General features: G+C 35.2%; 1 protein-coding gene across 1 annotated transcript in view; it reads left to right on the plus strand.

The window, feature by feature from the left end:
* LOC112983901 (connector enhancer of kinase suppressor of ras 2-like) overlaps nt 1-13,726 on the plus strand; it is a 240,445-nt gene that overhangs the window by 170,030 nt on the left and 56,689 nt on the right. The window contains exons 12-13 of the mRNA XM_064518287.1: nt 187-272; nt 4,071-4,325. Of these exons, the coding sequence (XP_064374357.1) occupies nt 187-272; nt 4,071-4,325 (341 nt within the window). The remainder of the gene's footprint in view (nt 1-186; nt 273-4,070; nt 4,326-13,726) is intronic.

A 13,726-nucleotide genomic window follows, 5' to 3' on the forward strand; every position in this document is an offset into this window, starting at 1 on the left:
AAAGAGGAGAATCTGGCGCATGTGAATGTTTAATTGATTGTGAAAGCTGCAGCTTTAATAATGTATAGGTGCTGATAAAAAGGCCTACTCTGAAGGGTTGTGTCATGTTCTAATTTACAGTAATTACTTACTCTACAGACTTTTAATCTTCAAAAATTATATTGGTTCATCTTGAATTGTTTCCAGGAGATTTAAGGCCTGTTTCTATGCCTACTGAGTACACCTGGACAGGGGAGTCAAAAGAACAAAACATGTACAAGAGGGGAAGCAGAGGTGAGTATTTTTTTTTCTCTGCTGTTCTCCAAGACTTTTTTCTTACTTAGGAAACATGAAAATGTCGTCACAGGAACTGAATGTTTTAGTGAGTGCCACAGAGAATACAAAAGAGCCTGTGTGGTATCTGAGTTGTTGTGTTTGTATTCCTGAAAATTAAAAAGTTTGTACTAGTTGTGAGGCATTTACTTTATCTAATTCTATTATGAAGGAAGATAAACATCAAAGGTTAAGAGAGACTATAATATTCAGATATATGCTGATAGTCGTAATCTTAATCTTTACCATTTTGTACAAAAATTGATATTATAGATGCACGATGATGACCTTTGAGACACTTTTTGAAGAATATGGATGAATATTGGAATCAACAAGTGTGCTGTGTTCAGACTAGCAGTCCTAATGATATAAGTGTCCACTGATTTCACTGGGAATTACAAATTTTGGAAGAAGTGTGGTGATAGGAGAGTACCTAAAGGTTTAAAAAAAAAAAAAGTGTTTCAAGACATAAGTATAATTTCAGTTTTATTTGAAAGATGCAGCTTACAATTTTTTCTTTAATTCTCTATATTGCTGATGCTAAATATAAAGCTTGGTGGTAATTTTTTTAAAGGGGATGGGGAAGCTGAGTGCCAGTTATGTTTCATCTTTGTTCCAACTCAAAAATGTGAGCACATACTACATTGTTATGAAATAGTTCAGAAAAAAATAGGTTATATTGCTTTCATCTTTCACTAGCATTTCCTTTTAAACATTTATAAATACGTATCTGTTCAGTAGACTTATGCTCTAAAAATCAGTTCCATTTTTTTGGTAGGTAAAATAGACTTTAAATCAGTATTTATAGACTTGTCTAACGTATGCAATCTGAAAGTATTTATGCTCTTAAAAATGAAAGGACTCTAATCTAAGCTAAATTGTGTAAAGATGCTACAGTAGCCTTGATGTTACCCATTATCCAGCTATCTGAAGAGACCATCACCGAATATCCCCAGACAGACTACAGCAGAAGAGAATTTCTTTGACTGGTGCTTACAGAATGCAATGTAGATTGCATTAGAAATAAAAATTAACTACTTCTTTGTTGCCTGTTATTGTCTATGCTCCCACTGGAGAAAAGTTTTCATTTTGCTGCCCTTCTTTCTTACCTTTTGGAAGGGAGGGGGATCTTGTGCCTGCTGCAACCCTACCTTCTTTTTGGAGAGAAAGCTGAGGATTCTTGAATAAGTACTATTTTGTGAGAATCTTTTATGCACGGTGTGGATAGCTGAGAGGAGCACACCTTGACTATTTGCAGTATGATAAAATTGAAGGGTATTGTTGAACATTTTTACAGGATTTTAAACTACCTTTTTCAGTACTTTTCCATTCCAAAAGAAAGTAAGTTTCATCTGAGGCAGACTTCAGTGATTTAGTCCAAGTCTTAGTACTTACCTTGCTTTAAATTTTATGCATGAAAACATGTGAATATGCAAAAGAGACTAGATGAGTAAAAAAAATCTGTAGGCATTCAGTTGAATCATATTTTTAATACATGTTAAAAATGTGTTTGTCATCCATTACAGGTTCTGCTGTATTAGGCAGAAAACTGCTATCTACTGAACTACCTTTGGCGACATTCATATTTTTTTAGGCAAGCCACGTAACATGGCTAGCTTCATATTACCTGTAGTGCAAGGAGCTGGGTGTGCACCACCATCTTTTCTGTGCCTAGGTTTTACACCAGCGGAGCTGCTCAGTTTGCTCTAGGTTGGAACCCTGGTACAAATGAGCCAGTGTGCGGAGGAACAGAGCCGCAGAGGAAGCAGGGAATTAACCAAGCTGACAATACAGATGCAGCCAAAATGGTTTTCCACCCAGTTGTACATAACCTTATAGTTTCATGTAGACTTTTGCCTGACTTGCCTTTAAGACATCATCTGAGGTGGTTTGAAATTCTTGCCATGTTCAAGATACGTGACATGCGCTGCCTATTCTCCTATCCATAGGGCCTGTTGCTTTGTCACAGGAAGAAATTGTTTGGTCTTGTCTGACTTTTCTTGATGAGCCTACGCAGACTGGCATTCACATTCTTGTCATTTTGGTGCTTCAAAAAAGATTTGAAACTTTGTTCATAATGTATAGAAATAGAAATTTTACTTTAGGTAAGATGTATGTCTGTGGTGCTTCTTTTTTCCACTTTTCAAAGTTATGACTGCCCCTTTGATATTATTCTGAAGTCTAAACAACTATACCACTGTAGCTGTTTATGAGGCTGTGTTGTGAAACCAGCTCAGGAAACAAATCAGAAGTTAGTAGCTCCCAGGGTTTTGGGGGGTGGGGGAGAAAGGGGAGGGGTTCATTTTTATTTTTAACTCTGTTTCCTGATCTAGTTCATAGCATAGCTCCACAAATAGCGCTATCAGTTCAACCAAGTAAACGGCATGCTGCAGTGTAAAGTTTGGAAGGAGGAAGCTAGGAGTTGGGGACACATTAAAATATCATTGCCACCAAACATTTTGAATAATATAATTATGACTTGAGTCTTTCCTCCGCACACCATTTCATTAAGCTCAGATAATGTTCTCATTTGGCTGTTGATAGTCAATAATCTTCATATGATTAAATACAACAAATCATATGTTTTCTTAAAGGTGCTAGTGAAGAGGACATTCCATTTTGCAGAGAAATTGTTGATCAGAATTTTGAAGTAGTTCTACATTAAAACAAAAATATTTTGTTTGAAAAACCAAATTTTCTTCACGTTTCCTGTTATATTTTATTAAAATGAAATGCTTTTCATGCTTACGTGCAATAGAATATTGTTAGAAAACTGGAAAGTCAAAGTGCACCATTCTGAAAAGATGAAAGCAGGATATTTCAGTCTTACAAAAACTGTAAAAAGATACAGTGCAAAACAAAATTTTTCTGCTTTTAGCATACAAAAAAAAAATGCAACAGCAAAGAGTTGAAACAGGAAATTTGCATCCAGCCTTGCAAAACACTTTTCCCCAGTTGGCAATTATCAGAGGTCTTCATGTTACAGTCCTTGCGGAGTGGGATTTGGGGTGATTTGTTACTCAGGTCTGCGAAAGATCATTTAAGGTCCTTATTTTAAGCAAGTGGCATATTTATTACACTACCTATTCTTTTCATTAGGCATCTATCATGCTTTCCCTTTTTATATCCTGAAAGAATTAACTATGTTCCATAATTCAGAATTTACAGAGTAAGGTGTTCAGAAACACTGTCACGAAGATAAGATAACGATTTACAATTTGAGGAAGAATCCAGAAGCAGTAATTTGTTTTGTGGATTTAGGCTTGCATTCTTAAAATCCAGGAATTTGTTAACAAACAAAAATCAAAAATGTTCAAGATTCATCTCAACATCCTATCTCCATCTGTTTTTGAGGGGAAAAAAGTGAAGTATTATACATTTGCATTTCTAGTTATCATGTTGTTTTGCAGTGTTAGTGGGCCACCGTGCATTTAATAGGGATTGTTTTCCATGACAGCAAGTACTTTGAATCAAAGCGGAAACTGACAAACGAGCTGTGCTGTATTTCCCTTGTGTTTCTTAGGCACATTTTAGATAACATTCAGTTGAAGCAAACTTTATGTTATGGCTTGTGTTTGAAATACAGCACAACAGTAATAGTAAACTTGCCTAAGATTAAAATAAGCTTCTCATAAAAGAAAACAAGGCTTTATTTTTAGCCTGTAGTAAATGTAAATATTTATGATCGTAGGAATGAAACCCAGATTTTCTGTGTTTCTTTCGTCTTACTTGTTTCTTTTTTTCTTTCTCCAACAATTGATTCTGAGAATTCTCTCCTGCGGTACCTGAGTGATGACAAGATCTTGGTTATCCAAGAAGAACCTTTGATGCAGAAAGACAACAAAAGGGACACGGGTCGTAGGTCAAGAAAAAAGGGCAAAAACACAGGAAGCCCAAACTACCCTATTAGTCCATCTGTGCTGGCCTCTACTATTAATGTTAGGCTTGAACCTGGACAGCAAGATGTCTTGAATTTCTCGCTAGCAGAAAACAATACAGTTCCGCTTTATCATGTAAGTACATAACAAAAAATGTTACTGCATAAAGCACGTGTGAGAAAAACTAAAATGTTTTCCTTTAGGACTGATAAAGGTATAGCCTTATGTTTTACATGTTAATACTGTATTTTACATTTTAATTACTGTATTTTGCAGTTTAGAAAATTTACTTAACTTAGATATTTTGATAGCGTTCACATAAGAACAGTCCAGACAGAATGGAAAAATGCAAAGTAGAGAGTGTTTGATATCAGATGCTTTAAGTAAAAATAGTGTTGTTAATTACTCGGTCTCACTGAATTTAGCTAAATTTGAACAGGTTAGTTTTTCTAAGGTTCGTAAGTATCTCATACTCCTCTGATGATGATAATTAATGATAAATTAGTTATTTAATTATATGTCCAGTTATGTGAATTGGTTCATTCTGATAATAGAGGAAATACTGTGGAGTAAAAACAGTGGAGAGGTTATAATTCAGGGGATTGTCACTAACCTGGAAGAAATAAATCCGTAATAAATATTCCTTACATATGTGACTCTCATGTGAATATCCAGTTCTTGTAACCACCTTAAAAAAGCACTAGGTTCTCATGACTGTCAGCTAATGCAGAATTTGGCTGTATTGATTTGAAAGCCCTGAAGTAATGAAAAGCCTCACAGAGACTGATCCTCTCCATTCATGCTTTGTATGTATATATTGCCTTTCTCAGAAACATTCTTCATGGCTGTAACATTTGGGAACAGATGGCTCCATTCTTTTTTCTTATGGCACAGAGTAGTACCTTCCAAGTGTTTTGTTCCCAAATCTTAATCTCTTCAGGGGAGTCATACTGGAAAAGCTTCCATACTGACGGTGGAGGGGAAAGAGGCTCATTTTTAAGTTATTTTCATTTTTATCTAATGAAGGTGAATTTCCTCCTAGAAAATGCAGAACTTGTGGGAACTTTCTTGCAACTGTCTCGCATTTAGGGCTTCTAACTGATGAGTCTCTCACTGAGCAAAGCCTTGCGAGATGATCATATTTACATCAAGTATGAGAGCTCAGTAGAGTTTACCTAAGAGGATATATTGGAAACGTGTAGCCAGACATTCATCTCTGTTTCCTGCAAGCTGTCAGCATTAGATAATCCAAAGTTCAGATACTTTCTTTCTGTCTACAGTAAAAATCAAGTTTCTCTTCTCTTTGCCACTTGACATTAGCATTTTTAGAAAAGGTGGAAGAGCTCTTCCCCACCTTCAGACAAAGTCAAGCAGTTTATAAGTCAAGATTTTGACTGTCCAGTGGCAGATGTTTCTTGTGATCAGGATCACAAAGTCAAAGGAAAGGATTTAAATCCAGAAATAAAAATACTACCTAGTCTACTATGATGGATGAGAAAATTATTATGCAGTTTTGGGGAAAAAAAAAAAAACCCCTCTGTAGGTGAATGGACTGGGTTTTTAACAGAGTGATGATTGTCTGTCAATTCACTTGGCCATTTTTATGTTCTTTCTATGCTGCATGGGGATGCAGGTATTTTCTGCCTGAAAAATTAAGAGATGATGAGACGGATATATCACCTGACAGAAATTTAGGCTAACAAAGCACTTAAACATGGAAATGACTTTCAGGAATCCTCCTGCTGCTGTGCCAGTATAGTCCAAGGTGTCTATGTGTCCAAAAAGTCCTAAGATAATAGTAATAATTTGAATACTGCAGGGGATTTGCTTTATTCTTGGGATTAAAATAGAACTTTGTCACCCTCGTAAGCATATTAGAAATATTTTCAATTGAGGAAAAGAATATTTCTTTATCGCTTTAGATTGCTCTTTGGTATACTCCCTGACTTTTCCTAATATCAACAAAAAATGGGTTTTGAGTCAAAAATCATACTCTGCTGTGTTTTTAACAATAGATAGTTTCACTTAACCTTAGAAAAGTATGAAGTTTGTTTTAGTTTGCTAGCGTGTCTTAAAAATAATTGCCTTTTTCCTAGGAATTTAGCACAGGGTTTCTTAGTCAATAAAGTAATTTTTAAATTTTCAAGTTGAGTAACAAAATCATTGCAGTATTTACAGGGAATTGAGACTGAACCAGGACATCTGCACTTCAGTTTAGAATACGTATGTGAACTTTTAACTTTCAGAAAACTCAGAGAATGAGATCCTGTCCAAGCTGCAATTGATACATGTTATTTATTATTTAGATCACAGAAGTATTCTTAGTTATGGTGGGGCAGGATTTAGGAAAGTCGGTGGCATATTTTAAAGAAAGGAAAATGTGTTGTATGGGCTAAGACGCTAATTGTGCCCTTTAAGCTGTTAATTAAGTTCCCTTGGACGTGTTCCCAGAGTCAGGTATGCTGTCATGCCGTTTATTTCTGGTCAGCAGAACAAACTGTTTAAAGTTCCAAGGTGATGCAAGTTTCTTGGCAAGGTCGGACAAACAATTGCTGTTTAATTCAATTGGACCAGAATTTCATGTTTCGAGTTGGTTAAGAAATTGCCAAATTGAAACAGATCTATGGCCCATCTAGTCTAGCAGTGACAAAAGCAATAACATCAGTTCATAACTGTAACTTCATTTAGAGATAAATATGGTGCTCACTGTAGTACTGGTAGTCCTGAAGTGGATATTGCTTCCAAAACAACAGTGGCAGTTCTGAAAACTCTTGATGGCTAATACAGCACTTAGCATGATTTAAGACCTGAAGATCTATCGTCTTGCACTCTTTCCCTACAGACATGTATGAGCTTTGTGTTATGTATAGGAATTTGCAAATCAGTGTACAAAGAAAAGCAATCAGTTGCACACTCCACAAAAACTATTTCATCTTGTTGGCCTGCAGTAGTATAATATGTAGTTTTAAATGGTTATTATGGACTCTCTGGTTTTTGTGGGTTAGAGTGATTAGAAGCTGAGTTCTTCATGTTGTGGCTTTCCTTGTATATTAACAGAAATGCAGCAATGAAAAACAAATGCGATAGACTAGTAATATGATTTCATATGATAACATGATAAATATGGAAGAAAAAGAACCTAATAAGATAATGTGTCAATTGTAAGGGCATGAAGGAAATGCAGGAAATAGAAAAAAGAAAATGCCATGAGAGGAGACAATATTACTTGCAGTGGTTGGTCTACCCCAAAAAAATGAGTCTTGCATGACTCCGTTATAATGTGAAGTGATTATAGGAAGACACATGGAAGACAGTCATTCATAGACTGACATAGTGGTATAAATTGTTGTAGCAGCGTAAAGGTTCTGAACAACCTTTTTTGAGGCAGGCCTTTGCAGTCCTTCAGGAGATAATTGTAGGAATCAAAATATCCCAGTCACCTAGTCAAGTGCCTTATAAATATACGTTAGGAACTGAGTTGATAAATATAAAAGAGTTACTGTGACAGGTTGTGGGTACTTGCCAGTACAAAATCATTGGAATTAAGTCCATCTTTCTGCCCTGAAAAGTAAAACAAAAAATTGTTTGGCATATCTACCTTGAAAAATAGCTGTCAGAATGAGTATTCTAACTATCAAAAACTGCTTAATGGCATTTTGATATCAGGAAGAAGAGAATAACAGATGGTTGTGTTTCTAGTTAGAAATTTAGGTTTGAGTAGATCATTTCATTTCCTTAATATCCAGTCATGTTAGCAGGATATTCTTAAGTATTTCAATATGTTTACTTATTTAGATAATGAGATTTCATCCTATTGAGAATACACTGTACAACCAGTAAGACTAAGGTTAATCAGAAGAAGATACTTCAAAGCTTTACCTAACCAAATTATGATAAACCAGGTTTTGGTACTTGCTCATAAAAAAAAAAAAAACTCATTTAAGATCAGCTTAGGTTTACCTCGCTCTCCTAGTCCTTTTTTTTTTTTTTTTTTTTTTTTTTTTTTTTTTTTGTCTCACATGGTTGGAGGCAGTACTATCAGATCATGAAACTGTTTTTTAATGTTAGTCAAAACTGCAGAACTATTATGGTCAAATTTGCATAAATTCCTCTACACCTAACACATATTAATTACTATAATATTAATTAATATAATATTAAATGGAATCTTAAGCATCTTCAGTAAGCAGAAGGTGATAGTGTCTTGTAAGCAAACAAGCATAGCATGATGAAATAAGAAACTGAGATACTCGTTATCATTGTTGCCATTGTTGTTTTTCTTAAAGCATACTTACATAAATACATGTTTTTAAAAGGCAATGGCTGCAATTACCAGATATAGACATAAGAAGTTTTATGAAATTGGTAATTGCGTAGATTCACTACTAGATTAATGCTTTGGAAGCCATATGGATTTGGAACCTAAAATTAAACAATTAGACTGATTTTGTAAGTTGCTGTGAGGATGCAGTTAGCTATATAAAATGGATATTTAGGTAATGCACTATTGGCAGTATGCCCAGGATATAAAACGATGCACAAAGCCATGCTGCAGTAAAATATTACTGTCAAGAAACACTGCCCCTTTCAGTATTTATTTACAACTCAAATATCTGTGTCCTAAAATTTTTTGGCCTGGATAGATTTTTTTGTTGTTTAATTCATTATGTCTTTCCTTAATCTGTTTCTTTAGTTGCTTAAATACTAAAGTTCCCTTTTACAACAGTGAAAGTAGAACATCCCATACTGATAATGTCAAACTCCCCTATGTAGATTTACCATCGCTTGAGACCGAAAAATGCAATATCTGTTGTCTAGGACAATGATACTGTCTTTGACATCCTGGAAGTATTATAATATGTAAAAGTATTATGACAAGGCAAGTCTTACTGATTTAAGACATTGTTAGAATTTCTGTTTATGGATATGTACTGTGAAAGCTTGTAGGAACTGCTTACATATTTATTTAGAATGAGTTTTCATTCATGTTCTTTTTATTAATCTTGTTGATGTGCATTTCTGCGATATGTGTCAGAAAATCTGAGGAACAGTCAATTACAATCAACCAGGCTACTACAATTAATCAGTAGAGTATCTGTTAGAACATAATTTCCTGTGTTTACTAATGCTTCACTTCACTAGTGATATAAGACTTAAGCAGTGAGGCAGATGCAAATATCATGAAAGAAAATCTGTTATAGCATTGCTGAAATGTGGTGTTTTAATGGACTTAGGATTTACAATAATAAAGTTAAAATCTGAATGTGTTTTTATTTTGTATTAGCAAAGTCTTTTCTGAACTAAAAGAATTCCTGCACAGGTAGGACTCCTGCACAATAGACCAAACTTACACTAGAAATTTTTCATTTTTCCTAATAAAACAAAAGGCAAAATATCTTAAATGGATAACAATCTTTCTCTTCAAACTGTGGTTCAGGATTTTTAAAAACTCTAGCAAATTGTAAACTTTCTGCTGCTCATTGACATGTTGCGCTACGGCAACCAACTTTGGTCTAAAAGGAATATTGGAGTTCCCTTTCCAGCCCCGTCTTTAAATCCTCAGGATGCTGAACTTTGTGATTTTACTGCCTCTGATTGGAACTAGTTTCTGAACCTCTGAATTTGATCTGGTGATTATTGCATTAAATTGTCAGATAAGATGGTGAAGAGCTCGCCTGCTTCTACTTGACAATAGAAATCCTGGGTCTGTTTTCCACCAAGTAACTGGACGTTTTGTTTTGCAGTGTCATATATTAAGAAATTGGACTACAAACTATTAAATCCTCTAAATTTTTTTGTGAATTAGTATTCAGTGTGTAAAAGAGACTTTATTTTTAACCAAATTTGATAGATTCTTTAGTTACCACATTCCCTACATGGTAAAACAGAAATGATGTCTGCTTCATGGCAGTCGTTGAGAATGTTGTAGCAGTGCTCCCAAGATATGTTGAAGCATTATAGTAGTTTAGGGTTACTGATTGCTTCGCAGTACTTGCTGAACTTGCTATTTGTTTTCTTCCTGATGATCCCAGAGAGTTGGTAATACACGCCTTTTAGCACACAATGAAGTAAAAGCTATTTAACTGTTCTTGGAGCTGGAGAAGCCAGCTTGACAAATGACATAATGTACAGTGGTATGTGTTGAGAACTAAAATGTGTCCAGTTAAGCAGAGAAATGATGTAGATCCATTTTTTCCATAATGCATGTGTGCTGGGATGTGCCAGATGTTCTACACACTTTCTGGAGGGTGAAAGGCAGCCTGGGCACTACTATGATAAGTATAGTAATTAAGAAGGTAGCCTGGAGTGTCATATGTAGTCAGCTCCATATGACTGAAGGAGGAGTCTTTTGTTGCTGATTTTGTAGGAAAAGTGCTCATAATTTATTTCTTGCTTCCTATTTTTGCAGAAAGAAAGAAAAGTGTGTTAACTGTCAGACAGAGGAATGAGTGTCTTCTGAGTTTTATTTCCTTTCTGACTTACCGAATAACCTTTAGCTTTGCTTTGTTTTCATATAAATATCTCTAACATGGATAACATTCTTTCCTTACCTTGCAGGTATCTTGTGAATTCACTATGAGGACAATTATGAGGAAGCTAGCAGATCAGAGAAGCTAATATGAGCCTTTTCAGTTTCTGTAACTTCAGACTGATTCTTTCCGGTTGTATTGATTGTAAGATAAGGTTATTGTGCATTTGTACTGCACCAATCAGACATAATTCTGTAAATTACACTCTTTTAATCTACAAACAAAGTTCAAAAGGGAACAAACATGTTACACTGTCAGGGAAAATAAGGAATGTTCGGCTTTCTTTCTTTTTTTTTTTTTTTTTTTTTTTTTTTTGTTAATACGGTCAGCAGTCTTCCGACTTTGATGCTCATTCAGTGACCAAAAGTTTCATAATCAGCGTGCCTCCAGGAAGAAAGGACTTAAACAGTGTTAGTCGGGAAATACAGTTGCCCCTTATTTCTATATAAAATGTCTATTTGCAGTAAGGAGAAGCAAAGAAAGCAAAAAGGCAGCTGGATTTGTGTTGGGTTTTGGTCCTGAGGGATTTTTTTCTGTAGAGAAAATTCTGTCATGCATAGACAAGTTTTACCTAAGAGTACACTGCACTGAAGTGGCATTATCAACCATCATTGAATCCAAATTTTAGATACTGTTTATTTTCTGTGTACTGGACTGTGATAAGATTCTCAAGTTAGTCCAACTTTAGCTGCTGTATCTGCATAATGCAGACAAACATTTGTCTCACAGAGATACCTTTTCAGATCCAGAAGCAGCTTAGAAAAATGGTTGAGCTTACTTGTAAGTTAAATAGTATACTGAGTCTGGATCCAAGCCGGGTGTCTCAATATGTCTCTAAAGCACTGCGCAGTTTTGAAGCTCATGAGAGGTTTTTTTCCACTATTTGGTGTAGACCTGTCTTGGGCTCCAGCCGTACGTTATTTTGGAATAAGGCCCGAAATTTTGTGTTGAATTCTGCGGGTTCGTAGAGGTCAGAGGTCTAAGACTGATGTATTTGCAGTGGCCTGTGATATCTGCTTCAGCAGTTCAATCATAATACAAGCTATTTATTTTTGTTTACTTGCAAATGTTCAGGCTACATTGTTTGCTTTGCATTCCTTAAACTGATAGTTATATTAGAATGCTTTACAGCAAAGCAGATACCTTGTATCTTTATCCGAACATAAACCATGTTTTCCTAAGTAATTTTGCTCTATTAGAGTATATTCAAATTAAGTTATTCTCCAGTCTTCAAATGAATTAACTGACACCTAAAGTTAGCAAATGAAGCATTCATGTACCTACTGTGTCCTCATCTGTAAATTCCAATTTGTAAAGCTTTCTGAAGCCTCTTGAGATAAAAGTTGCAATAGATTTAAGATTTACTCTATTATGTTATTCTAGCAGACTAATTTAAAATTTAGTTTTATTATTTCTTACTCCTGGCTACAAGAAATACAAATTTAATTCTGATTTTATATAGGTAGGCTAAAGATCAATTAACAGCCATATAGATCGACCTGATTCTGTATTAGTTAGTAAATAAATATTAGCAAAAACTGATACTATTGCTATTGTAATAGCAATAGTAATTGGGGATTCATGATACAAAAGAATGCACTAAGTCCAAATATGTGATCTCTTTTTCTTCGTAATACAAATCTCATCTCCTGCTGTTAGTGGCAAAATGATCAGTATTCAGGAAGCCAGCTGTAGTGCTCTGTGGGCTCTCCTCTGAGTCTTCCTTCTCACTTGCTGGTTCTGGCCGAGGCCCTGTTTCTTTCCTTCCAGCCTTCTCAACAGGCTAAGCACCTTCCCCAGCAAAAGAAAGAGAAGGGTTTTCTGAAGGAGGAGAGAAAGCATTGCTTGAATGGCAGAAAAGGAGGTCTGTCCTGTTTAAGGCAGGGTCTTGGGTAGCCTATGTCTTGAGGAGTGGGGAAGTGAGAAGAAGGAAGGGAAAGGAGTGGACTGTCTTTTCCTGTGCCCCGTGTAACTCCTTGAAGTAGCACCACATTCTTCCATCCTCAGCCACTGCCCTTCCTCTTCCATTTTCCTTTCCAGTGGAATCCTGCTCCGCAGAATCATTTCTGAATATTGCGCTGCATGTTGGCTGTTTTTAATTTTTCTCAGCAAGAAAATAATTGTGCTTCTTGATGGTACAAAGTTACAGTTAAAAAGTACATGCCATCTCTAACAGCATAGTTTCATGTGATTGGATTTCCAACTATATTAGATCTCTGCATGCTTTTTTTTTCAGGAAGAACTACTCTACGTTTTTCATATTAAATCTGTAAAACTTGCATTGTAGCTTATATTAATAGGCATTAAATTCTACCTTGTTGTATTTCTCTGATAAAACTTTTCGAAGTATTAGTGGATACTTCAAGTGAATATCCACTGTAGTTGCTATACCTCTTATATAAAATTAAAATTGCAAATATTTTACGTGGAGTGATTGCACATTCCATAAAATGCAGTATCTCTACTTAGTTTAATGCAACAATGGCATGTCTGGTATCTGTTCCAGAAAAACATAACACAGTCTTGGAGAACACAGAAATATTTACAAGTTAATATACTGCTTCTCTTAGACCAAATTTCCCTTAAATTTCTTTAAAAGGGTGGATTGATGATGACAAAGGTAGGCTTTGTTCAGCGTAAGATCCAGTTGATTCATTGCTGTGATTTGTCCTCTTTAAATTCTTTTTTTATTGTTAGATACAATGCCGTCATCCTTTAGCTATTCTTTTAGAACACTTTTTAACCTCATGTATAGTGTTAGATAACTTCTCTTTTACATGTAAGCTTCTTCCTACGAATGAAATTTCCATTCTGTTAAAAAATTTTACCTACTGTGTGCTGACATAATACTTGTCCTGTATCTCATAATTAAAACTTTTGAGTAGATATTTTTCTTCTGTCCCTTAATTAATTTTAGCACCTTCCTGTTCTTCTTTTAGCATAAACATTGAGTGCCTCTTTCAATTGTACATGCATGTAGCTTGCATGAAATTATTTCCTGTCTCT

The sequence above is a fragment of the Dromaius novaehollandiae genome, chromosome 11 (assembly GCF_036370855.1).
Source record: "Dromaius novaehollandiae isolate bDroNov1 chromosome 11, bDroNov1.hap1, whole genome shotgun sequence".
In the NCBI taxonomy this organism is placed as follows: domain Eukaryota; kingdom Metazoa; phylum Chordata; class Aves; order Casuariiformes; family Dromaiidae; genus Dromaius; species Dromaius novaehollandiae.